Source organism: Myzus persicae, unplaced genomic scaffold, assembly GCF_001856785.1.
Source record: "Myzus persicae strain clone G006 unplaced genomic scaffold, MPER_G0061.0, whole genome shotgun sequence".
Lineage (NCBI taxonomy): Eukaryota > Metazoa > Arthropoda > Insecta > Hemiptera > Aphididae > Myzus > Myzus persicae.
The window spans coordinates 202183-229899 of NW_019101772.1; the positions used below are offsets into that span (position 1 = coordinate 202183).

At 44.2% G+C, this 27717-nt stretch overlaps 1 protein-coding gene across 1 annotated transcript in view; it reads left to right on the forward strand.

The window, feature by feature from the left end:
* LOC111030353 (protein tiptop-like) overlaps window positions 1–25131 on the forward strand; it is a 61882-nt gene extending 36751 nt beyond the window's left edge. Inside the window, exons 2-3 of the mRNA XM_022309792.1 lie at window positions 18529–18730; window positions 21388–25131. Coding sequence (XP_022165484.1) covers window positions 18529–18730; window positions 21388–24481 — 3296 coding nt within the window. The 3' untranslated portion in view covers window positions 24482–25131. The remainder of the gene's footprint in view (window positions 1–18528; window positions 18731–21387) is intronic.
* Window positions 25132–27717: the final 2586 nt, after the last annotated feature.

Sequence of the window (27717 nt, forward strand, 5' to 3'; positions counted from 1 at the left end):
CACGTGGTGTCATCGAGTATTGTCGTAGAAATTATAAATTATTTTACCTCGCAGTTGGAGGTATATTATTGTAATACGGCGGAAACCGCATTGTTACAGCTGGCCAGCGAGCCGAAATCATCAAGTATACGCGTTTAGTCTTATGGGCTTGTGGGGAATTGACCGATTGTGTACGTACATATATATATAGAGTCCGGATGATCGGTTTCCGCCGAGATTTCCCCGTAGTACAATATCACGTGCGTTTCCGATTTGCTCCTACCCGCGCGCTCTGACGGACGCGATTCCGTGTGCGAGTGAGTGTATGTAAGTGAGTATATAGTGGTTCGAACGCTCTTTGGCCGTTGGAAAGTCGGTGCAGGCGGCGGAGACGGGGAGGAAATAAAATAACTGCGGTGGATGACGAGACCGGCACACACGAAATTGCGGCGGCGGCAAAATAATAGTGATACGGCTTTAACGACGTAAGCCGATTTTTTTTTCCACACATACAACTCACAATTTATTGTTATAGTCGTCGAGCGAGGAGAGCTTGAATATAATAGTTCGTATCGCGAACAGCTAGAGAATACGCGCCGATGACTGCTGCTGCTGCAGTTTGATATATACGTGCGAGATCGATTTCGATGATAAACGGGGCAGGATATATGCGGAAACGTGGGCAGCAATAGTCTATATAATATATTATATGTATATGGGCTTATGTTACGGTGCGTGATGGACTTGGACGTTGCCGGTCGTAAATCTATCGTCGCGAGAAAATAATAGGTACCTATACCCACCTATATATATATATTACCTATATTATATGGAGTCGCGATCGACGAGGTGTTATTTTTGTGCGAAGAAAATCGCTGCACTCGGAACGCAATATTTCGTGAAATCGACGGTAAACGCCGCCGCACCCCGTCTATAGTCGTGGATGTATTGTTATTTCCTCGGGCGGTTGTTTGCGAGATAAATCTGATTAGCTCTCCAAATATAAAACGTCGCGTAGGCATACACACGTGTACGAGACATATATATTATTCTACACTGCCGCCGCCAAGTATATGACCGTATACTATAATGTATATTATATTATAAATGTTATTATTATTATTATTATTATTTGTGTTTGCGTATAGACTGCGCACAGCAAAGGCGAATAGCGGCACACCTTTTGCGCCTAGGGCTCCATTTTTGTTTGTAACGTTATGTAATAATATAATAATATGTGTTGTATACTCGTACGGTGGTGGCAATAATTGAAACGGGACGTAAAAGGCGCACGTGAGGCAGGTACTTGCTCTGCTGCTGCTGCACTAGTGAAGGAAATTCGCTGGGTTTGACATCAAAGGCGGCCGCCCTTCCGGCTAACGCCTCTGCCGCCGCACCGCAGCCGTCGTCAACCCTTTACGCCGCGTACGTCGACCGCTGCGCTACCCCCCCACACACACAATCCGCCACCGCCGCCAAATTGGAATATCAATCAACCGAGACCACCCCCTCGCACTCTGCCGCAGAGCCACACGTCGCCGTCCGTCAATCATTTCGCTCACGTCGTCGCGCCGTCATCGCCGGCACTGCAGAGTAGTACGCATATATATATATATACGTATGTGTGTGTATAGTCGTCGTTTCTGGCCCGACCACCGCAACCGGCGATGGGTGAGTGCGGCGACCACAAACAAAGCCGAATCTTAATTAATCTGGCGCGGACGTGGCTCTCAAACGTCAAAACGCGCTCGGCGGCGGCGGCCGTGTCACTTGCATCCATCGGACGGGCATCCCCGAGAAAACCCAAATCCGTCAACCCAGTGGAAACTTTTGATGAATCGCCCCGTAGGTCCAATTAAGTTTCCGCGACCAACTCTCGGCGGCGTGGTCAAGCCGAATGTCGAAAAAAACTCACTTTCTTCGACGAGTGAGAGGGAGAGAGAGAGAGAGAGAGAGAGAGAGAGAGAGAGAGAGAGAGAGAGAGAAAGAGCCGGAACGAAGCCGTAACTCGTCGGAGCCTTTTACCACTACTATTGCAAATATACTATAATATTATATTTATTATAATACGACCTATGTGCGAACGAAATCCACCACTGGTGTAATATATGTACACAATAATAATAACAATACTATCGTCGTCATGGCACGATAAGAAGAGGGTGCAGTAAATTTCGGGTGTATAAAAGAAGGAAAAAAACCAATTTTAGAGACGGCGTCCGGTTATGCAAAACGACTACGGATTGGACGTGCGGGTAGCGGCCGCAGCCAAAGAAGTTTTCTTATTATTTTCCGACGAATCGGCTGGCGGACGGGTAGTGGGCGGTTAGCTGGAGGGATGCCATTCGAAGACGACTGCGACGACGACGACGACGACCGTCGTAAACGTTAAGGGCGAAAATATCATTGCGAACCGGCCGAGGTCATAACTTGCTTAGCCCCCGGTGCGGTGCGGCGCTCACAATGAGGTGTTTAAATGCAATACTTGTTCTGGCGGTGGGTAGGCGGAGGAGACCTTTTGCTGATGCTGCAGTAATATATATATACGCCCGGCGCAGTGCTCATGCATAACAAGTAGTGAGCGTATTATATAGCGGCGTTTGCTAGTAAATATTAACCCCCTGTTTTTCGGGACGACGGTAATAAAACGCCAGAAAACCACTACCGCAGCCGCGGTGGTCGCAGGGCGTGGTGGGCGGTAAAGCGCGTGGTGTGACATTTCGTTAGGTCGGTATATAGATAATACGATGTGTATATGTAGACGTGCACACCGCAATAACGACAAAGTGTCGGCAAAAAGAGGTTCGACTATACTACTACAATATATATTCATATGTGATTGTGTATTGTATATATAGAACATATATGTAAGTGTAAATCGTGTCCGGTCGATTTCTAGCAAAAATGTTCGTGTCGTCGTCTTCCGGCCAACGACCGGAGGGTAGTCGTGCGGCGATCTTGAGGGATGATAGTGGGTGCGGGGTGGTAGTCGGAATTTCCATAGCTCTGCTGGTCGCTGCTGCACTGGGGAGGCGGTGCGGTCGACCGCGGAAGAAAATCCTTGTCAATTTGAGTCGGTCCACCGGGCAAAACGTCACGGACACGATCGGATAAGTCAACCGCGCCGGAGAGAGAGACACGGGGACAGAGGTATAGAGATAGGGGGAGAGGGCCGGCCGTGCAGCTATATATACGTTGGCGGAGGAGGGTGTGTATGCAGCTCGGTGCTGTCAGTCGCCCGACGGTCGTGTCATTCCAAAGGGTTTTTCCCGCCGCCGTCCGTTGCATATTCAATGAGCGCTCACGTCTATCGTGCCCGTCGATTTCCAAAAACGCCTCCACCGAAACCCAATAACGCGAGCGGTGGACTGACGTCTGCCCGAGGACGGATCGGACGGGTCACCGCCAACCCTCCGCCGGTGAGGGGAAAAACAATAGTCTTCGCGTCTAACCGCTGAGGTGACAGCGGTTCGAGATTATGTACATATTATATATGTACCTATATATGTATATATGTATGTATAAATGGAGAGAGGATGAGAAACATTCGGCGGCAACGAGCTCGTTAAAACAAATAGGAAAAAATATCCTTTTTATTTCCTCTCTCGCATTCGCGTGTATATATAGTATACTCTCGGCAGCTACCGCATATTATATATATATATATTATGTATGTATAATAATATTGTATTATGTGTTCTACCTCACTCGCCGTTATTTTATTATATGTACTGTAGCACAGCTATACATTTATATATATATATATGTCTACTTGAGATGGGGTTAACATTATATACGCACACACGTGGACGGGTGTCGAAAAAATCCGCCGCCGTGCACGTCACGATTTGATGGGGTGCCATAAGTCTCCCGGCCGGCCGGTGTGCAAAGATATTATGACTGCGGACGTTGATCGAAGGCCGCGCATCGCGGTAAATAAACGCGCGGCGGACGTCGTCGGTAGTCCATCCGTAACGCTCATTGCCTGCCGTACATCAACCGGACGGCCGACCCCTGCAACTATATATATAACACAAGTCCGCTACCCGTAAGTTCTCACCCGCCACCACAGCCTCCGCCGCCGTTTCAATCATATCGCTTTACTCGAATTATTACGTTCGTTTTGTCGCCCGTGCTGCTTTGCGTCATATATATATAGTTCACCGTCCAATACGAGTGTGTTGTTATCATTATTATTATTATTCTTCGTCATCGATCAACGAGACAGACGCCACGACCCGTTTCTATCGATTTTCCTATATGTCCTCTCTGCGTTGTTTTCTTTCTATTTTTTTTTCACTCGTCTTCGTAACGAATTTTCTCGTCTGCGTGCCGGATATTCTTTTGTTGTTTCTCTGACGTCGCCGCTGGAAAACGGCGGACAGCTGTCTCTCCGCCCGTATATAATATATACTTAAATGTGTGTGAGTATAGGAAAATAGGAGACCGCCACTGCTACACCGGTGGTGGTGGTGAAAAGAAAAACGGGAAGGGCGAGCGGGTGACGGTGTATCGCGCAGTACAGTAGTATTATATAGTAGTAGCGGGTTGCAGGGGATGTGACGCGCCGACGAAAAAAGCGGGGAAAAGGAAAAGAATATACACCCGGGCGGCGGAGAGTGGGACGACAACGAAGAGGAGGAAGAGGTATATAGAAAGAAAGAAAGCCGCATGACAAGACTGTCACTCATTGCCGTCGGCCGGGCAATCCGCGTTTTCCAATTTTCCGGGGGACGACGTCCACAAGCAATTTCCTCGACTACACCACCACCGTCACGCCGTACTTCTGTGTATGTGTGTGTGTGTATATATATATATACATCTGCCGCCGGTGATCTGTGGGTGACGTGAACAGGTCGCGCAGGGCTTCAACGTCACTTGCAACGGAGCAAAATAAAAAAAAAAAACAAAAAAAACAACCCTGTCAACCGTTGTGTAACGTCGACGGCGGCGGCGGTGGCGAAGACGACCGGACACACACGCACGCACGGATCGCCGCCAGTCACCGAACCTTTTTCGCGAAATGAAAATGTTTATATTCGGACGTATATAAAATAATATTATTAAACGCACCCCGCGCCGCAGCCGTCGCAAAGAGAAAGAAATAAAATCGTCCCCCCCCCCTCAAACGAATTTCACTCGAGTGGCTTCTGCTGCAGCTACCCCGTCGCCGCGGACACTGTCGGGACGTTTTCGTCTCGCGGCGCGTATTTCGTGTATTGCAATCGCCCGTCAACGGGTTCATCTGTGTGGTGGAAAAAAAAATTACTCGATTAACCGTTGTGTACGATTTTTTTTTTTTTTGCCAACCGAGCACTACAATTTACGACAAAAACACATCAAAACCGCCGTAAATTATGTGACATCGGGTGTGTGTGTGCGCGTATGTGTGTGACGTGTGTGGTGCTTTTTTTCGTCGTTAATGATTTGCGCATAGGGCCCGAGGATTAGAGTCGTGCGTGGTGTTAACAATGATGTGCGCGATGACGAAACTATATATATGTATATATTTTTTATGACCACGCTATATATGGCAATAATATAACAACAATAATGAAAGATGGAAAGAGTAGGTTTATGATGATCCGGGGCTGACGGACAAAACCTTGATTTATTGCCGTCCGCGTGTGCATATCTCGTGGCAATAATAATAATAATAACGATGATGATTATAATAGTACCACATATAAATATATGTATATTGTATATGCTATATATATATAGCGGTTTGTGCGCTTCGGATTTTCGTTCCACGCCTATGTAGTCGTCCCCGCGGTCAGCTGCAGAGTGCGTTCTGCAATCGGTTCGTCTCTCTCTATCTCCCTCGCTCTCTCACTCTTTCTCTAAGCCACGTTATTCAAAAATATAAAAAAAAAAATACTAAAATTCGACGTGACGGGCGGACGCGAGATTTATCGCATTCGATATCGGTTAACTATATCCTGCAGGCCCCAAAGGAGACCTCTAATATACTGACGGGTGATGTGTATAATATGTTGGTCTTGGTGGTCGCCCAGTGGAAATTTTTTTTAACATAGTTCCTATACTATTACGAGTACACTGCAAACTCGCGAAAAACCTTGAAACACGTCTCGGTAACTCACGCGCTTGCGCACACATACTGATCGCGAGCGTATTATATGACATGTGCCAAAAAAGAAACGCCGGATAATGGCCAAACGAATAGTAATAATAATAATGATTGGTTGGCTCGTAAACGCGTCCCGAGGTAATAATAATTCGCCTTCTATATTAGTACGAATGCGGTAGGTCCTGCAGCAGCGCTCGTACCTATATATAACATATATAATTCTGCACTGCAGAATGTTATTAAATATTACGCCGTGTGTATATAATAACCGTCTGCATATGAGACTTCATTATTATTGTTGTTGTTACGATGTATTTATTTTTCAAGAACGAGCGGGCAGCCGCCACCGACAGTGTGCGAAATATTAAAGAGGCGAAGAGCGGCAAATTAGCGTCCTCGAAACGTCTAGATTTTTAAATAGGTATTCGCACGCGACGGCGCCCAAACCAATATAATTGCTGTCATACAATTCGATTCGATTTCAATTTTTCGACCGCGGCGCCGTTTTGATTGGCAAACGTCGTGATGTCGTAGACATTTAAATAATATACAGAGTGATTCACTTATGCATATTTTTTAAATTGTAAATTGCCTGTAAAATAATACTTATATTACTAAAACTTTCAAATTATCATACTTTCCAAGTTTATTATTTTATTGATTACTATTATGGGCAATGATTCTTAGTTGAAAGTCAAATAACTCAAAATTATTTATATGAATTTTGATGATAAATAAAGATAGCAATAGGTAAACCATTGATTAAAAATCATCTGTTTTTATTAAATCTATTTGCAGTGAAAATGGGATACTCATTTGGAAAAATAAAGTTCGGGATATAAATACGAGAACGAGAAATCTTAAGTATTTCAGAATATGATCCTTAAAACGCCCAATGCAGAACTCCAATAATCAGAATTTAAGCAACTGCAGCTATATAACTGGATAAAATATTGGGAGTGGGAATGCTTAATGAAATTATCCTGTATTTTTTTTCCGAAAAAACCATGACGTATTGTTAAAATTTGCGTATCGAGGAGGACGAGAGGGAAAATTATTTAGCGCGAGTTTAATAATTATATCCTGTGGTCGTCCGAGGTAGGGGGCGTAGTTGAATGTTTTTTTATATAAAATATACATTTTTTCTTCTCCTGTCGAGTCCGCGTCCCCGCGGCGGTCGTTGATCGACAGCGTCCATCAAAACGAAAAAGCAAAGACCGGAAAAGAAAACGGAGATGGGAATAGTGATGGAAGAGAGTGGGTATAGGGGGGGCATCGAAAAAAACGCCTTGCTGAAGCGCGCGTCCCGCGGCGGTGACAGCTCTCGTATTTTTTACGCGAAAAATGAAACGATTCGCGGGCGCCGTGCCCTTAGCCGCGGGCGGTCCAGGAGTAAAGTGCGCGTAATCTAAAATAAAGAGGGAAAAGACGAAAAGGAAAAAAAAAATAATAACAACGCCAGAATAATCGACGGGGTGATGGCGGAAAACAAAAACAACGCGATGCTGCGACGAAAACCTCGCCATTTATACGTACACATCATAATACACCGAGCACGTAAACAGTAAACACGACCACCGCTCTCGTCGTATAACATCGTAACCGCACACGATTTCGGGACCTCGACGGTAGTTTGTTTTCCGGCGGCGGTGGCGGCGGCGTTTAGGGGTTTCTTGACAAATTAGCCGCCGACAACCGACTGCGCCGCGGCGTAGGGGTCGCGGCGGGGTCGGGTTAAACGCGCCGAGAAGGTATAATATTATTATATTCGTATATACACAACACACTCACACACTTATACTCTTCGTGAGCATGTGTATTATAAGAGTGCATTACGCTTGCCGCGGGCGTACAGAAGGAGAAGGGACGAGAGAGGCACGCCAAGTCTACGGGGCTCGCGGGGTCGTTTTCACGACTGGTATGTATCCACGCGAGTTTATTACATCGCATTAGTACAATACGCGATCGGTGGAGGAATTTTTTTCCTCCCCGATACGAATGGAAAATGGCCGATTCCGATTTATTCGAAAATCGAATTTTGACGCACACCATTCCTCAGCGTCTTATGGATTTCCGTCGTGTGTGTATACATTATATTTGTACATAATATTATTGTTATTATTATGTAGGTATCTACGCTTAAGCGCCCGTTCGCGCATACACGTTTTTATTCGATATTTTTTTCGCGTCGAACATCTGCCGCGGCGGCGGCGCTCGGTGATAAATGTTGACAGCCATTATTGTGCGCCTCCGTATAATATATGTGTAATTCGACAAACACATGTCCATCGCGCGCTGTGCACACACACTGCGGCGGCGGCGGCGGTTATTAATTGCGCGTGTGTGTGACGTTTTTTGATTCCTCCGCCACCGTCGCCGACCTAAAAGTGACTATCATTATAATATTACGTATATTATGTATAACATACACGTATACACTGCACTTTTGTCACTCTCACTGTGACCCGTAAGTATAATAATAATAATAATATTGTACGCTCTGATGCCGCTCTCGTGTCTTCGGCGGATCGCGGCACTTCGTCAACAGACGCGTCACAAACACTTTTATAAATCGTATAAATATATTCGCCCCACGTCGTTCCTGACGGAATCGTATGTCGTCTGTACACGCGTAATATATACAATATCATAAATTTAATAACTAAAAAACCGTAATTCACCGCGTGTAATAAAAATAGTAATAAATGCATAATATTGTTGTGTGCATGTGCGGAGCTGCGGGTACGTGTATAATGTACACGAGGAGCAGTCGCAGTCATCACATTTTATATTATTATTGTATAATATTGTCGTCGTTCCCCGCTCCGACTCGCGTGTGTATCGGAGAGAGACCGGGAGAGTGCATTACGTTCGTATGGGTTTGTATGTGTGTGCGCGCACACGTCACCTCTTGATTTATAGACACGACGATGTCGATGGTAATTAAAGTGGAAAAAAAGAGGGGCAGATGTCCCTCGTGTGCGGCGACAGCGGAGGTCGTGTGTATCATCATCGTCATCGTCAACATCATCGTCACATTACACTCGCGTGTGTGTACACTGTGCTGCGGCGATGAAGTTTAAGCGCTTTTGTATTATGTTCCACGCCAAAGTATTCTGATGCCGCAGCAGCAAAAGCATCGGCGCGTTAACTATATATGTATGTCGAGTGAGTTGGTCGAACGGATAACGTTGTCTTTATGCCGTGAGACCAAAGTGTCGAAATAATATGACATGATATTATGTAAAATAAAGGAGGTGTTTTGGAGACCCCCGCCACATGCAGACCGACTCAGAGGTGATCAACTGTACAGGTGGCTCTACCGCATTTTGTTTACATGAGTATTATATACCAGTTATTTTGTTGTAAGAGCTTTTCTCAGAAACTCGAGTCATTTTGTGAAGTCCACAAGACTGAAAACAAAAAGAAAATTCAAAAGTCGATGTTTGATAACTTTATCATATTGTAGCAGGTACCTGTGTTATACACAGTGTGTATATAAAAGATCGGAAATCTGACATTTTTTTCTGGTTTTTTTTTAAACAGTGATTTTGTTCTTGCTGATTTTTGTTTTCGGTGGCATTTCATTACCTGCTTCGTCATGCTTTTGTGATCCTCATTGAGTTGTCGCAGACCGATATTCGTGTCCACCGGTCGCGTTTTGTACGATTCTATATATTAGTTTAATGTATGTGTGCGTGCATGTCGACGATCTGTTTGCGTCGGCCGGGACGCGATATCCGACTGTTGGCCCGGATTAGACACGGAAAAGAACGTATAGATTTATTGTCGTGCAGCCTCCGGGTGTGTCGAAGTCCAGAGATCTAACGATTTTTTTCCCGCCATGTGCATCGACTACTACTACGACGACGACGACGACGACGACGACTATACGACGTCGATCCCTATGTATGATATATGTTTAATGCAATATAACAAACGTGCGTGTACACGCGGATTTTGCACGGGCCCCGATGTCGAGAAGGGGGTGCACCGGGGGGGTTGACAGCTGATCTTTTATTGCAGCAGCTTTCTGCGGCGGTGGCGGTGGCGGGGAAGCCGTTTATTTATGATATCATATACGCTTGTGTGTGTGCGTGTAATATATATATTTTTTCTCGCCCCGTTGTTGCGGCAAAAGACATAAATCAGTCAGAGGATATTTTCGACAGGGCCGCCGCCGCCGCCGCCACGGCCGATCAGCGCCGTTCGAGCAGCAGCAGTTCGTCAGAACCCCGACGGACGGATGGCCATTAAAATTATTAATTACATAAATAACGCGCGCTCTCACCCCAACTGTATCACACACACTCACAATCTTTTGATGTCAAACCGATAGGACATAAATTACACAATTTTTTTCCGTCCCCCTCGTCCCGCGACACCCCCCTCCCGACGATATTTTCAAATGCACTACTGTGTTATAATGCGCGCGTCCGCCGCTTTTGTCTCGACCGCGTGTGCCCACGTGATATATATTATCGAGTAAATATATATATGTATATAATATATTTAAGCGACGTCACCGTTTTATCGGGGTGCCATGTGATTCTATAGAATTTCGAGGGAAAAAAAGCGATTTTTTTCCTCCCGAAATCCTCAAACTCATAAAACGCAATAACATAATATCATATTTTTATATAGATCATAATTAGACGGCCCATTCAAATCCTCGATAACGACCGATTATACCTACCCGCGTGTGTCACGTCAGCCCGTATATATATATATTACAATGCGCTTCATCGCTACCGAGGGATTGATCGCGGTTATTCGGAGTCAATGACTATATTTTCAAGCATAATATTAAAAAAACGCCGCCTCCACGGAGATAACGAATAGACATCGGGCATATCGTACCTTTATAGAGATGGTAATGATAATTTTTATCCCCCCCAACCTGCACTAGTGGACATCGAGATTAAGTAAATAGAAAAGCTGAATATATTCTGATGAACTTTACTGATTTTATGGGTGTTAGAATAATATTAAGTTTAACATGCGCACTGTACACTCAGATCGCGCTCGAGATGAGGTCAGCCGCACAGTAGTGTGTACATTGCTACACAAGCACTAAAACTACGTGTCCGTCGTAAAAATAATCGTTTCGGCCGCCGCCGATGACACTATAGAAAACCATGTGTTTATGTTGTATGACATTGTTTCGTTTTATCACATCACTTGTGTGTTTTTTTGGTCGCGTCGCAGGTGCTCCCGCCGCCGGCCGGACGTTATAATATTTAATAATGTTTTTTTTGAAGACGGTTAAGGAAAGATAGATGGTGAGCGAGTGAGTAAAAACGATTTCGGAGCCCTTCTGACGTACACTCACACACACACACACACACACACACACACACACACAAGCACTCACCTGATGTGTTATATACGCCGTAGCATGATATAATAAAATATACATATATGGGTTGTGTGTTCGCGGCGGTGGTGGCCAATAAAATCGTAAAAAAATAACACGAAAAACACGCCACGCCGCACGATGATGATAATTTACCGACGATTTATTTATTTTTTGCTTTACCTCGAGTTACGACTGGCAGTCGGGTGTCCTATCGAGAGGAGCACAATATGCATAATATACGTCTACGCATTTTCGAGAGTGCGTGTGTTTATTTTTCGTATTTTTTTGAGAACGTACCAAGAAGTTTGTAGACTAGGTGAATTGGGTCGGTAAAATTAACTGGCGCGCACGTGTGTGACAGGCCGCGCCGGCGGTGGCGGGAAATCAAAATAAATCAAACGACCGACGAACACGAATAATATAATAATATGACTCGCGCGAAGATTTATGCCGCGACAGCGAATTGCAGCCGAGTAGGTTGCGAAACTTCAAAATCGAAATATAATATTAATGATATTCTCACTTTGCTTTAGGTATAATAATAATAATAATAATATGATACCTATGACAGCAGGCTCTGGACGCGAGAGTTAAGATAATATATTATATTTGGAACGATTAACGATATCCGAAGCCAGTCGGTTGGGCACTTGGGCCAACGATTTGCGGTTTCATTATAAATTCCCGTGTCGCATTATAATATGATATTATATTTAATAGTACTACCGCGAAAGAAAGCACGATCTACCTACCGCGCACGCGCATACCTAATATATATTATATACAAAAATGCATGAAACTGCACATTGTGTACATGTATATGTGTACCCGGCTCGTGTTCATTAGCCGAGTTATGTCGTCGTCGTCGTCGTCTGACTTGCCTCCACTCGTCCGCCGCCTGAGATAACCACCTATAACCTAACCGTTGATTTAAGAACGTTGATTACCGCGCACGTAGCCATCTCGTATAAAATCATAGTTATATCGTATATACGTATATAGGGTTTCGTTTCGAGCCGATAATCGTATTTGTTTACGGTCTGCAGCAGAGTGATACTTCGCTGAACCGGCGGAAAATTCGCATTCGCATACACACGTTTAATGACGACAATAATTGGCCGCTATTTCCCGCAACGACAACAATTTCGGTTGAATCGAGTTAAGTCCCGACGACGGTATGCGTGAACGAAAATTCGATTACCTGCAGACGACGACCCATACGATGACGTTAGGTATACGACGCGTACGTTATACGCAGGTATTTAATAAATGCTCGTAGGTATATAGAAAATTCCGCCTCACCATAAAAACGCGTATAATATAATATAATATTATATGTGTGTACCTGCCACCATAACGCATGTCGCATGTAATAATAATATGTGCAATGTGCAATGTGCAATGTGCATCTGTATACGTCGTCGCCGCCGCACCATCGGCGCGTATCACACGACGACGATTGTCCAGAATAAAACCACACACACACAAACACAAACAAACAAACACACTTAATGTTATATTTACTCGGGGCCTGTGCCGATTGGCCGACTGGGGCCCGTCCATTTGGGGCGGGGGGCCGGCCGCGCGTTGCGCGTATACCCGACGACGACGGACGGACGGACGGACGGACAGACGCATTCACTCGCCACCGCGTCCCGCCGATCCAGTGGCGGCGGCGTTTGCATCGGTAATGAGGTGCTGCGCCGAGAGTTAAGCGTCGTTTACGTACGTACACGGGTACATAATATACAATGATAATATTATATACCTGCGCGTCGTACACGTATATAATATTATATACATGTCAATATATCAGCTATATATATATATAAAATGGATACGTGTATAGAGTCCACGGGCTGCAGTGGGTCGTGTGCAGACGTGCAGCGCTGCATCTATTGTGTTGCTGCTGTTGCGGTGCATCGGCGCGCCGCTTTTGTTTTTTAATCGATTATTATCGCCGCCCGATAATTCCCTCCCCCCACAGCCCCCGACCAACGTGTCATCCGGGAAGGCGACACCGTATTTGAGAAGGTGAGGGGAGGGGGGGTTCTATCTGTGTAATGTGTACACTCGACGTCTCTCGCGAATCGTTTCGTACATAATATTATATCCATACGGTTTTTTATTTCTCATCCCGCGCGGACCGGTTTGCCGTTCGCCCGGGAATCGCGTCTCCAGCGTTTACCTCTCCGTCGCCGCCCGAAATCTCGGACCGACCGATTTCTCCTCTCCCGACCCGGTCGCTGTATTTTTTTTTATTATTTTTATTATTATTTTCGTTTTCGCTCAACAAACCTACCAGCGGCCAGGCGACGACGCGGTCATCGCTCATTTTGACAATTCAATGGGACCAAAAACGCGAGCCGGTAATAAACATCGCGTCTATATAATAATGTATACTTGCGCAATATATATATATATATGTCACGCCGCCGCTCGGTTATAAATTTCGAGCCATCGCGCGCGTGCAGGAGATTTATAGCCGTGACTGCCGTCGATATAATGTACGTACAGAGGTATAATATTATATTTGCTGCAAGTCTGTCGAGAGCGTCTTTTTTTTTTATACCCACATAACGGGCGGACGCGTCGCGGTTTGGCGTCGGTGTCGGTCGGTTGTCGTGTACGGTTGTCGAAGGACGGTCGGGTGCGGGGTGGATTGTGCGCATGTGTGAGGACGACGGTTGGAAGTGGTCAGGAAAAAAACCGTCCCCCGCCGGTGACCGGGCGCGTTTCGATATTAAAAAATATTTTTAAAAAAATACCATCGACGAGCAGAAGATAGCTGCTGCTGATTGACAAAAGGTGCGCAGGAATTTCCGACCAACAACGTGTCGCCGCCGCACATAAGACGTCAAATATTATCTCGTTTATTCGTTTATTCTTTTGTCGTCAACCAGTTTGACCGGGCCCGTCGTCCCCCGCCATAAATCACGCGCCGCCGCCGCTCTCGAACAACGCTCGCGCACAATGGCCGCCGCCGCGTCTCGGGATTGCACAATATGCGCGCTCGTATTATTACTATTATTATCGTACAGCGAAGGCAATAATAATATAATATATAATGTATGGTATTATATTATATGCGTACGTACGTGTGTGTGTGTGCCCCTGTTGATTTTCCGCCGCATCATTTATAATACCTTTTGCCGGACGTTTTTCTTATTATTTTCGCCATCACGCGTGTCGTGTATAATATATACCCATAACTCGCCTACCTGGCCGTTTTATATTATTATTATTTTGCTCTCGGCCGCCCGGGGTACGCGAACTGTACACATGTACGTATATGACGTATAGGGTGCGGGTCGTCGTCGTAATATTAATCAATTGACGGCGACGCCAGTCACCGGGCAATAATTTGACGCAGCCGAGATACTCGCAGGAATGCTAATGGCCCGGTCATCGGGCCGTTGTCGATCGCGCCCCTCTTTCCACCCTGTTCCACGGAATAAATCAAGTTTTGTATATTAATATATACGTTGGTGTATGGAGCGTCCCGACAGAACCCATTTTGGTTAGGTTAGAATTGAGATCTTGCAAGAGTGAATACGAGCCGATATCGGTGTTATCTCCATATCTTTCATTATGCAAAAAATGTATTTATTTTTTTTTCATATGGTTCTTGCGCAATACGACTGCAACGTGCAGTTTAATTTATACGTCTATTATTATAGTAGTGATACGTCCTCCATTCGTGTAAATCGTCTTTTTGTTGCAAACTGCTGCAGCAGTTTGAAATGCACCGGCCACGACCTCTCTCGGTGCGGCAGTCGCCGGACAGTAACCTATCTACCACGCGATACACTCACACTCACTTTAATAATAATATACGCGTACCTGCAATGTATGTATAATGCGGCCCGCAGCACGAGAGTGCGGCCATTGTTTCGGAAAGTCCGTCGCAAAAATCGGAAAGCGTTTAACGACGGCGACGACGAGACAATACCGCTACACGCGCGCGTACATATGCAAATGTGCCACGGAATTTGCATACAAACGCCGCGTTCGGTGTACGGTATGGCGATCGAGAGGAGAAAAAAAAAGGGGCGGCCGATATATTATGTTATTTTAATATGCCTATAGGTACGTACCCGAAGCGGCGTGCGGGATAAAAAATTGTTTTATTGTGTGTGCTCGATCCGACTCGAGGACAACGCGCCGCCGCCGCTCGTCCGTCTGAACGTTTATATATTATATCCTATAGGCACGTCGTGAGGCCTTAGGTCGTCGTCGTCGCGAGGGCAAAACGCTGATGCAAAGCTATAGTTCTCGCGATCTCTCGAACGTCGTCTCTTTTCATCGGCATAAATGGGCAGAGATGCCTCCGTCGTATTATACGTACTATTATGTCGTATAGTCGCGTGAGCGTGTCGGTTTGACTGATGGACTGACGTCGAGCGGCTGCTGTGTACCCGCGAGACAGAAGAATACATTATCGTTATTATTATATTATAATGATTATTATTATTATTGTTGTGTTTATATTGTGTCGTACAATCGTGCGTGCAGTATGTATACGCGTCGTGGCGCGGTGAGGAACGTGCGCGGGACGGCTGAAAAAGGGGTTTGAGGTGACAAATGAGAATTAAACAGACAGACGGCTCGCGCGCGCGATTCACCCCGAACCGTGGGGCGCGGGGGTGCCTGGCCCGGGGTCGGGGAGGGTGGAAAACGCAGCGACGTTATGCAGGCACCGCCGCCGCCGCCGGCAACTTAATGTTTAACGACATCACGTTAATTGGTGCGGTTACCAGAGTTGACAATTAATTTACGAGTCTGTTTGTTTTGGCGGTCCCGTCGTCGTCGCCGTCACCGCCTAATTTAGACCTTTCGAAAACGGATTGCCGGACTGCGTTCCACGTGCTATATACAATAGTAATATATTTACACTATACTTGCGTTGTATTTTATGCTCTCGTCTGCGCATGCGCTTTTTCCGTTTTATGTTTTCGTATTGGTATAGGTAGGTAGTATACCTCTACCCATGTAGTATGTATGAAACGTAAAATACAATATAATCTCGGGTATTACCGCGACCGCGGTAACGTACGACGCCGCTTATACCTATGTGCACAGTAATTGCGTCGATTTCCGCGTAGATTACGCGTCGCGCGTGCGCCACTAGAAACGACGGCCGACGATCGGACCCGGGATAACAACCCATACAATAATTATAATACACGTAACCGACAAGTCGGTCGTGAGAGTGTGCCTTTGGATAGGTTTGGCGATAATAAGATGCGGTGGCAACGGCGGGTAACGACCACTGTTGTAGCCTGCGAGGAGTGGCGCTGACCGGTGGCGCTGAAACATAAAATATAATATAATAATAGTAAAAAAAAAACGGACCATCACGACCAGCACGTGAACAATAGACGATAAATCAGACCAATTAAACGATATTTTCTTTTCTCCGCATTCCGCGCACACATATTATATTAATATATATTAGCCACCGTCGCCACGGATGCGATGGATTTAAAAAAAAAAAAAAATAATAATAATAATAATAATAATAAATAAAATAACCCGTACACGGCGCGGTAAGAATATACTTATGGGTGCCTACGTATAATAGTACGAGAAAAANCCCGTACACGGCGCGGTAAGAATATACTTATGGGTGCCTACGTATAATAGTACGAGAAAAAGAGAAAAAACCACACGCTCGAGCCTAATGATCGAGGAAAGCGTGGTGTGGTTTATTGGACGCGTCGTCTCTGAATGTTCATTTCATTACATTATACAGGAATACTTGTACACCATTATAATAATAATAATACTATAAAGTACTAGACGTACACATATTTTCTTTCCTGCTCCTGACGCGGCGGCGGTGTACGCGAACTTTTCCTGGCGCTGCACAATGGTCGCGGGCATCATTCCGGTGCAGGGCGTCGGTGCGCGGGCCGAAGGGTAGGTAGGACGACGACGACGTCTACGGTTTTAAGTTTTCTTAAACAACCCATTCGTTTTTTATCGGACCATCTGCAAGGCGTTAAGACAATAGGCTTTGGGTCGTGACGACTTTGGACAGGTTCGAGAGATCCGCCCCAGGTTTTATTGTTTTTATATCGTTATCTAGCGCGTTCGATCTTGAGGGTTTGTCGGCCCGGAAAATTCGCGACCCCCATTGTCCTCTTCTTTAACTACACTGCAGAGTCCACGCACAAAAATAATGAATTCCGCTGCACCAAAACCTCGTCTTGTCTTTGCGTTCAAAAGTTTTTTTCCCTTATATACCATACCATTATATTATTATTATTCTCTCTATCTCTCTCTCACTTTATTTTTTACGTCCGCGACGTCTATGAATAAAACGCGTTGATCAAAAAGACGAACGTCTGCGGAGATAATAAACTCTTTTCTGGGTCGTTTTTTTTTTTTTGGTAAATTTTTATTTTCTGCTGAGTTCGGGCTCCCGTTTTGTTTTGTAATGCTCGTTCGTTTCTTGACAACGCGCTGCTACGGTCGATTCGCGGGGCTGTGTAGAATATAATAATATAAACATATATAAGCGATGCGGCGGCGGTCGGCTCGTTAAGGGAGGAGAACTATCCGACTAAACTATACTGCACCGTGGAGAGTGAACTCGGCGTGTATCGTTTTTTTGGAAAAAAGAAAGAAACCATTGACAGCCAACGCCGTACAAATAAGTACAAACGACCCGTCGCCGTCGGGCGGGTGTTTGACGACGACGGCGACGCGTACAGTTAATCTAAACGTCGACTCGACGGCAGCCCATTATTTCAAATTAGACTCTCATCTCGACGCGAGCGGGCCGATCGGACGAACGATCCTCTATCGCGTGTATCGTATACCCGAGCAAGCACATGCAACACAATTTTACTGAACACGTCTTGCAATAATTATTATAATTTATAACGTACGACGAGACCGCCTCCTCAATCCCTGCAATTACGCTTTCACATAGATCCCACACGAGTTTATTATCATTATCGCGACGTCTACTACCACTTCCTCACTCTTTATATATATTTATTATTATGTTCAGCCCTCTATGTATACATAAGAATTATTATACCCTATCTACAGTATGTTATTAACACAACGTTCGTTTCGGCTTTTCCAGGGGAAGGTGGTGAAGGCGAAGAGCCTCCAGCGGGCTACCAGGAAGACGACGGCGGCTGTCCGGAAGACGACGAGGACGAAGAGGAAGAAGAGGAGGAAGGCGTGTCCGGAGGATCGTCCGGCTCGCCGCCCAGGTCTCCGATCCCGTCAAGCACGGACGTCGAACAAGACGCCGCAGTCGCTAACGAGCGTTTGCCTCTAAGGTTAGTATCCATACCGTGGTATAATATAATTGTTGTATAGGTACTCAATAACATAAAAAAAAAATTATTTAGTAACGATTTATCGTTTTAGCACGATACATATATATATAAATATAATATATTATATTGATATTGTATATTTAAATTGAGACTTTATAGGTACGCTTATCCTCCCCCTCCGACCCACCCAAAAAACACGAAAACGCGTTACGATCTGGCGGCGGTCATTTTCGTATTTATAGTATTTAATATTTATGTCTCTTGGATCGTGTGAGCGTTCTACACTATCCGAATCGTAATAATTAATGATTTGGTTATATTTATTATTTTTCACGGCAGAATTATTATACCTAATAATAATATTACGATTTACGGTCGACAAGATCTATATAATATTTATAAAACGACCAACAGATTATTAATATTCCAACAGTCGTGAATTATTATTGTTATTATTATTATTATTATTATTATAATAAGTACTGAGTACAGACGATCGTTTTCTGATCCCGGTCGTCGTATATTATAACGCAATCTTAATTAAAACGTATAATTTAATCACGCACGAATAATATCGTTGTGTTCTATAAATAAAATATATAAAGACTGTGATAATAATAATTATTACCATCGATACGGTTCGTTTAATTGGGCCTTGACATTATACTCTCTGTAAGAATGCCATTAAATTTATTCTTGTAAAATGGCCGATTTTACGCAATGTCACACACGTCTCGTCGATTAAACGAAAACGCCTCGGCCATAAATCTGGTTTGATGAATATGTGAATATACGTGTGTTCTATTCGTACTTCAACGTCTTTGAAAATTGTGTTTGAATGTTGCCTTGTATTTTTTTTCTTCAAAATATTATATTTTCTTCGTAAATATATTTTATTAAATTATCAATATTTTTTATTATATGATGTAGTGTATCGTATTTAAACGGCATCGTAATCGCACAAAATTTTTATGTACATAACACATCGTGTGTGCACGTAAAATAACATGTTGTTATACCATTACTGCGCGTTCAGAAATTATTTAAACTGAAAGAGATCCAAATGAGGTAAAATAAAAACCCCCGGTGAAATTCGGCAATGCAATTTCGACCTAGGGCGACAATATATAATAATAATTCAGCCGAAAACTCTTCAAAATATGTATATATATATATACACCAGAAACGTTCCCGGCGGCCCCCATCGTGCCATTAAAAAAAAAACCATTCCGAATGTCGACGAAGGCGAACTGTGTCGTCGTCATCGAGCTCCCTGTAATGTGCTCAGGGTGTGTTGGTTTTGCCCGTTCATTTGAATTTTCATTTAGTCTTGGTTCGCGGCGGAGAGATGGCGGGACTCTTCGACTGATTTACGATAATGGCTCGGGTGCCGCCTCTCCTGCAGCGGCGGATAATTTCTTTTTTTTTCGCCTACGCTCCGCTAAAGGAAGTTCCGGGTGCGGAGTGGAAACCGACAGTGTGTAGAGCGGTGCTATATAATATAGGGGTGGCGGTGGCGGTGGCGAGAGCGGGAAAAAACTGTTATGACCTCCCCGCTGGGAACGTCAACTTTGTACTTTGGATTCGATAATTTTTAAAATATATCGCCCGTTGCTGCTCACGTCGACTCGACTATATATACCGCCGCCACCGGGGCACCATGATAACGTCGTCGTTCCACCCTCCCGCCGGCGCTACCGAAAGATACACCTTGTCAACTTGAATTCGTGACGGCATTATATTACAATTATTCCGGTTGCGCCGGAGACGACACTGCAAACTCCATAAATTGGTTTTAATGCGGCACTCGACTGAGTTTGTTTTTGCGAGAAAAGTCTTGCCAATATGAAATATTGTTCATTAATCTGTCTTGTTAGCCGGAAATTATTGCCGACGGAGGATCGAGTTCCGGGCGTGCAAATCCATTCCTCTACTTCTCCCTCTCGCACTCACTCTCTCTTTATATACCCGCCACTACGCTCCGTCCCAACGTACCGACCCACACCAGAAAAAAGGGCCCTTATATCAAATTCTGAATAATATATATAACGCGTGTGTGAGAGCGAGAGTGGATGTGTGTGTGTTTATACTATGCTCCAAAGTCACCAGGCACCGAGCCAAAATGGCCGCGTGCTAATCATTCGGATTGAAATCTTGTCGCCAACTCAATGTCGGGTTATGCTAATTGTTTCCATTAATTAAACCGACAAAAAAAATAAAAATAATAATAATAAATAAATAATAATAATGCAGTCGGTTGACTGAAATGTGTAGTTGGCAGATGGTAATAATAAAAAAAACACGTCGTAATTAATGGAGAGGAGAAAAAAATATCAAGTAATTTTGATAAACGCCTTCATTAAATCAAGGACTTGGTCCATCTATTCGTGTCAATTTTTATAGTGCGTCTCGTTTTCAGACGACATTAAATGTCACCCGGTCATTAGTCCCGTGTTATTTCAGGTTTTCATTATATTTTTGAGTATACTGTGAAAATATCTAACGTACCAAAAGAACCTAACCTGAATATTATTCACGTAGATTATAATATAATATCGACCTCGAATTATATTATTAAATAAATATATTAAATGATGTGAATGCGATGAATGAGTAATGTTTTAAAATTTGAATGTGTTTATTTTTTATGTTCACAGAGAAACAAACAGTCCGTCTAAAATGAGTAGAGGATCACCGAGGAGCGAATCGAGTCTTCCTCCTTACGAAGTACCGTTGTTGGCGACCGTGTCTCCGGGACGTTCGCCCCCATCTTCGGACGTTCTCGACTTCAGTACGAAAAGGCCTGCCAGCCCACCGGCTTCTTCCCAGCCTGCAGCCATGAACCTCAGCAGCAGCAACGACGACTCACCAATCGACCTGACCATCAGGAGCAAGAAAATAAAACTCGACCCATCACCCGTATCGCCGTCCACTGACGCATACAACCGGATGAGCAGACCGTGGGCACAGTACACTACACCGGTGATCAGGCCCATATCCAGGGGTGAGATGATGACTCCTCCGAACGACACAGTGCACATGTGGAACGGCAAGCACGGCAAAATGACGTACGGGTCGTTCCCATCGCCGGCAAGCGACGCCACCAAGGCGCTGGAGAAGATGTGTGAACTGAGCAAACTTCAAGACGAACCGAGATCGGTGCTGGCGCCCAGCTCTGGACGACACAGCGCGTGGCAATCTCACTGGCTGAACAAAGGAGCCGACCAGACCAAAGACGTGCTTAAGTGCGTCTGGTGCAAGATGAGTTTCCCCACTCTGCAGGCCATGTCAACGCACATGGCCGAGACCAAACACGGTCAAGCTTCCGCTCAAAGTATCCAGCCTCCCCCTCCCCCACCGCCGCCACCCGTGTCCACGTCTTCTGGGCACAAAAACGATCTCAACATGTTGATCAAGGAAACAATGCCGCTTCCAAGGAAGCTGGTGCGCGGCCAAGACGTCTGGCTGGGAAAGGGCGCGGAGCAGACTCGACAGATACTCAAGTGCATGTGGTGCGGCCAGAGTTTCAGGTCGCTACAAGAGATGACCACGCACATGCAGCAGACGCAACACTACACCAAAATAATTTCGCAAGAGCAGATCATATCGTGGAAGTCTGCCGACGAGAACAAGTCGTCGAGTGGCGGTAGCAGCAACGCGAGCGCCGCGTCCACCAGCTCGCCGGCCGGCTCGGTGAACACGTCCGCCAATCACGTCAGTGCCGTGCTCACGTGCAAAGTGTGCGACCAGGCGTTCAACTCGCTCAAAGAATTGAGCGTGCACATGGTGAAGAACGCGCATTACAAGGAGCACATGATGCGGTCGATCACGGAGGGTAGCAACAGGCGCCGGCAGACGCGTGAGAAGCGGAAGAAATCGCTGCCGGTGCGCAAGCTATTGGAGCTGGAGCGGGCTCAGCACGACGTGAAAAACGGCGACGGAGGATATCCGACGTCCGGCGGCGGGTTCAAGGCAGTCAACGACACCAACCACCGACTGGGCAGGATAATCTGTGAAAAGTGTGGTGAAAAAGTGGACGTGGCCAGCTTCATGGAACACTTGCGGGTGTGCGTTACGATGACGGCGGACCAGAAAAACCTACTGAAGACCGCGCTGATGTCGCAGAACTCGATGTCAGCTGCGGCGGCGGAACCGGGCCGGGAGAAGAGACCCAAGAAGGAGCAGGATAGATCTCATGCGGCGGCCGACCTTTCGATGAACAAACCGACCGCGGCCGCAGCCACCACCGGTTCGTCGCCTTCCGTGCTCAACGCCATCGAGAAACTGATCGAGAAGAGCTTCGACTCGCGGCTCCGGTACGGGACGTCGGCCACGGGCGCTTCGATAGGCGAGAGCATACTCAAGCGTTTGGGCATCGACGAGAGCGTGGATGCCACAAAGCCCATAATGGACGTGCAAGCGATGAGCTTGTTGCGCAGCTATCAGTCGATGGGCCGGCACGAACGAAGTGGCAGCGAGTCGAGCTCCATGTCACCTGAATTGGCGGCCATGCGGAGCGATTCGACCACGCCGGACCGCAAATACGAACCGGCCGACTATCAGCGCATGCGATCGTTGACGCCCAAGTCAACTCCCGAACGACACAGCTCGCCCAAGTCGTCGACGTCGTCATCCGGCAAAGGGGGTCAAGAGATCGCTGGCAGCATGGAAGTCAAGACCGAGCCGACCGGCGGGCCCGACGAAGGGTGCGTCGCCGGCGAGTTTGAAGTGAAGAAAGAATATGTGGACGACGACGACGTGGTGGCCAAGAGCCCGGCAGAACGTCGGGCCAGGAGCCGGGAATCGGCCGAGGGTTCGGTGGCGGATGAGACGAACGGATCGAGCCGGGGACCGACACCCATCAACGTCAAGAGCCCTCCGAGTCCGGCGGGCAGCGACAAGTCCACCGCGGACAACGGCAAGAAGACGCCAGTCACGTCCAGCAGTCTGGGCGCGTTGTCATCGATGTTCGAGAGTCTGACTTCGGCCGCCAACAGCGGAGGCGGCGGTTCGTCGTCTTCGGCCAACGGCGACGGTGGAGGCGGTGGCAAGAGCGGTGGGGGCGCCAGCAGCCACCCCCTGGCCGCCCTCCAGAAGCTCTGCGACAAGACGGAGAACCACCACCACCCGCACAACCACCATCACCACCACCGGCCCAGCAGCCGTTCGTCTTCCAACGCGTCCGCCACTAACGGAGGACCCGCGCAGTCCATGTCGCCGCCCGCTTCTATCACGGGCAGCACCGCTCCCGGCGCCATATTGGCGTTCAGCTGGGCGTGCAACGACGCTGTCGTCACGGCCGACTCGATCATGAAGTGCGCTTTTTGCGACACTCCGTTCATATCCAAGGGCGCGTACCGGCACCACCTGTCCAAAGTGCATTTCGTCAAGGAAGGCATCACGCCCGAGCCGATCATGCTGAAACCGGCCTCGTCGTCCGCGGCGGCCACCGCCGCCGCCGCCGCTTCGTGCCACCAACAGTCTTCGTCGTCGTCCGCGGCCCATTCGCCTTCGCCTTCGCCCTCGTCTTCTTCGCAACACAAGTCGTCGCCAAATCACAACAACAACAACAGTAGTAGCAACAACAACAACAATAACAACGGGTCGCCGTCCACCTCGGCGGGCGCCGGCGGCGTCAAGAGTCCCGAAGCCAAAAACGGCGGAGGCGGCGGCAGTTACGACGAGAGTCCGCATTCGAAATTTCTCAAGTACACGGAGTTGGCCAAACAACTGTCCAGTAAATACGTCTAGTCAACGCGCGTCCGTCATTACAAGCACGGTGTATACGACGATAGCGTCGTCATCGCGGTACCTATATTATAATATTATTTTGTATTATACACATATTGTTGATTTCACTATATTATTACCCATGACGTACTTCCGTTATTGGTTTCAAATATTGTTCGCTCGCGACAACCCCCCTGTACATATTATGACATAGTTTCCGAACGTTCATATGTATACACTCGCCCTACATAAAATTCACTTTTAAACGTCTTAAACTTTTATTACTACTACTACTACTACTATTACTACTACTACTACTACTACTACTACTACTACTACTGCTACTACTGCTGCTACTACCACCACCTACAACGACCAACACTACCGCCACCACACTACTACTATTACTTAAAAATTTTAGACGTCTAGCGTGATGATAATACATAAAAAAAATCATATTTTTTAATATTATTATGTACTTAATCTTCCATTTTGTATGATGTATGCGAATTGTGGCGTAAAACCCATTACCTAAAATACAAATGTATACGCGTTAGGAAAATAACGAAACAATGAATTGTTTTTTAATTTTTATTTTGTTAAACAATTTTTAAGAGAAAACTAGTTCGCGAAAATTAATATTTATTATATAATATATACATTATATTATATATTATTATTACAACACGATACGCGAACGAATGTCCTTTATATTATGTATACGCGTTTACTCGATAATAATATCATTATTATTGTCGGCGTCGTTAGACTAGCGACATTTTATTAAATATGATATATAAAAAATGTTAAATTATTTAGTACGATAATTGTAATACTATTACGTTTACGATACGTTTCTGCTCATACGCTATATAAGTGTCCTGTGTTAAAACGGATGTAACTTTAAGGATAAAACATTTTAAAAGGCTGTCACGTCAACTATGTATAACGATTAATGCTTAAGTGTAGAGTTAATTATTTTAATCGACGATAGGTTAAGGATGAATTCATTTTCCGGTTAGACGTTTCCGTCTCGCGGAAACCATTCCACTTTGAACTAAACAATATTTATATTATATAAAATTAAACAAAAAAAACCCACAAAAAAAAATTACAAATATGTATACTAAAAATATTGTTCTTCGAAAATACTACACGTCGTGTTCCTAATCCGACTCGTTTTGTTTGCGTTCGACTACAGACAAAAAGAAAATTAATAATAATAATTTAAAACGACGGTACCTACCCATGATCGGTTTCGCACACTCAAATTTTAATATTCATTTAACCCGTTCCCCGAAGCACTTAATTTTTTTAAATTTAGTTATTACCTAATTATTATTAATCAGCCAGTAAGCAAAATAGTTACCATTTAAATAATTTTATTAGTTTTGTTGGTTATTATTTAATTTAAGGGGAATTTTTTCATTTTTAGTGTAAAGTAACTATCGTAGGTACTTCTTAAATTTTTTTTTAATTTTAATAATTTTTCTATAGGGGAACACAATAATATTATTTAATTAAAAATGATATTCTTAGCCATTGACGGCGGCTATAATATTATTATGATTTTGGGTGCCACAACCAATCGGGAGCCGTGCGAATAGCTTACGACAGATTTCCGTAGGTCATCGTGACGTTAGACATATTTTTATTTCCATTCGATTCGTTCTTTTAGTTGCGTTATCCATCGTATTAAAATACAATTATCATGTTATTATTACTATATGTGTAATACTATGTAGCCGGTACTCTTCAATATATAGTGGCTGATGCTTTTTTTTAATAATTATAAAAAAAAATTTTAAATTTTCCATACGAATAATATTATTAATCATGTTAAGTAAATTATTATCGAAAACAATTTGTCCTAAATAAATAACATATAATATACGTGTATACGATTATAAAACAATATTCTATCGAAAAAAAATTACTAATTTTGCCATGTTTTACGTTCGTGTTTTGATTCTATCATATTATTATAATATTGTAGGATTTACTATTTTGTTTACAAGGTTACTATTACGATAAATTATTATTATTATTATATTATTATTATTATTATTATTATTATTATTATTTTGTTTTTATTTTAAGTTTTTATCAGACTACGAAAAACCTTTTGTACATAATTTAAATATATAGTATTAGACATCAAATACGATTGTAATATAAATTGTACTTATTTATTTATTTATATAAAGAAGTAGGCAATATTTGTTTTAATTTTTAACAAATAATAAAAGACATTTCAATTCGACGTGAGTGATTTGCATTTCTACTCATCCTTTTCAGATATTCCTTTCATTTGGTGAGGATAGCTACAATATATATATATATAGATGGTGATACCAAGTATTGCTGGTGAGTGTTGAGCCAGAAAAAATATCAAATAATCAATTTTTTACATGAAATTGAAATAAACAAATCAACAATTATAAAAAATAAAAAGTAAGGAAAACAGTATCAATAGGGCTATACGATTCATATTATATAACAAAAATAATTGGTAAAATATGGATTTGCAGGATTACTAAAAGTATGCTAAAATATGCAATGAAAATGTGAAATAAAAATATGACACTTTGGTACTACTGCAGCTTGGTGACTAACATTGAAAAATAGTGTTTTTCCATCGGTTTTAAAAACTGCATTAGAAAATTCTTCAGTCTCACATCAGTCGACTTTTTACACTTTGTATTTTTGGCATTTTAAACGACCAAAAGTCAAAATGAATTCGGCACACAAACAACACACGGCGACTATTTTTAATATAACTGTGTAGGTAGTGTATTTGTAGAATGATATTAAAAAAATTAAATCTAATTTACTGTTGCAGTTGCACGAGTTTAATATGACAATAATTTATTAAGATAAAGTATAAAAATTAAATTGCAATAAATTTACTATCCCTACTATTTTGCAATATGGTAGGTTAAATACTAGCATATTTTTGGATGGATATAATATTCTATTTTCTTCTTTCGCCAACCATCTGCATTGCTAAAAATATGGGTTAACCACAAAACATGAATTTCGTCAAAAATATGCAGAAATATGCAAAGAATAATGCAAAAAAATATGAATGTATTGTACAACTGCAGATTGGTCATGACCACTAAAATATAGTGTTTTGCAATAGGTCATAAAAACTGCATCAGACTTTCCACCAACACAATATTGTTGAAGTTTTGCGCCAATACTTTCAATTTTTGGATTTCAAACGGCCATTTTATATTGAAAAATTCTAGAAA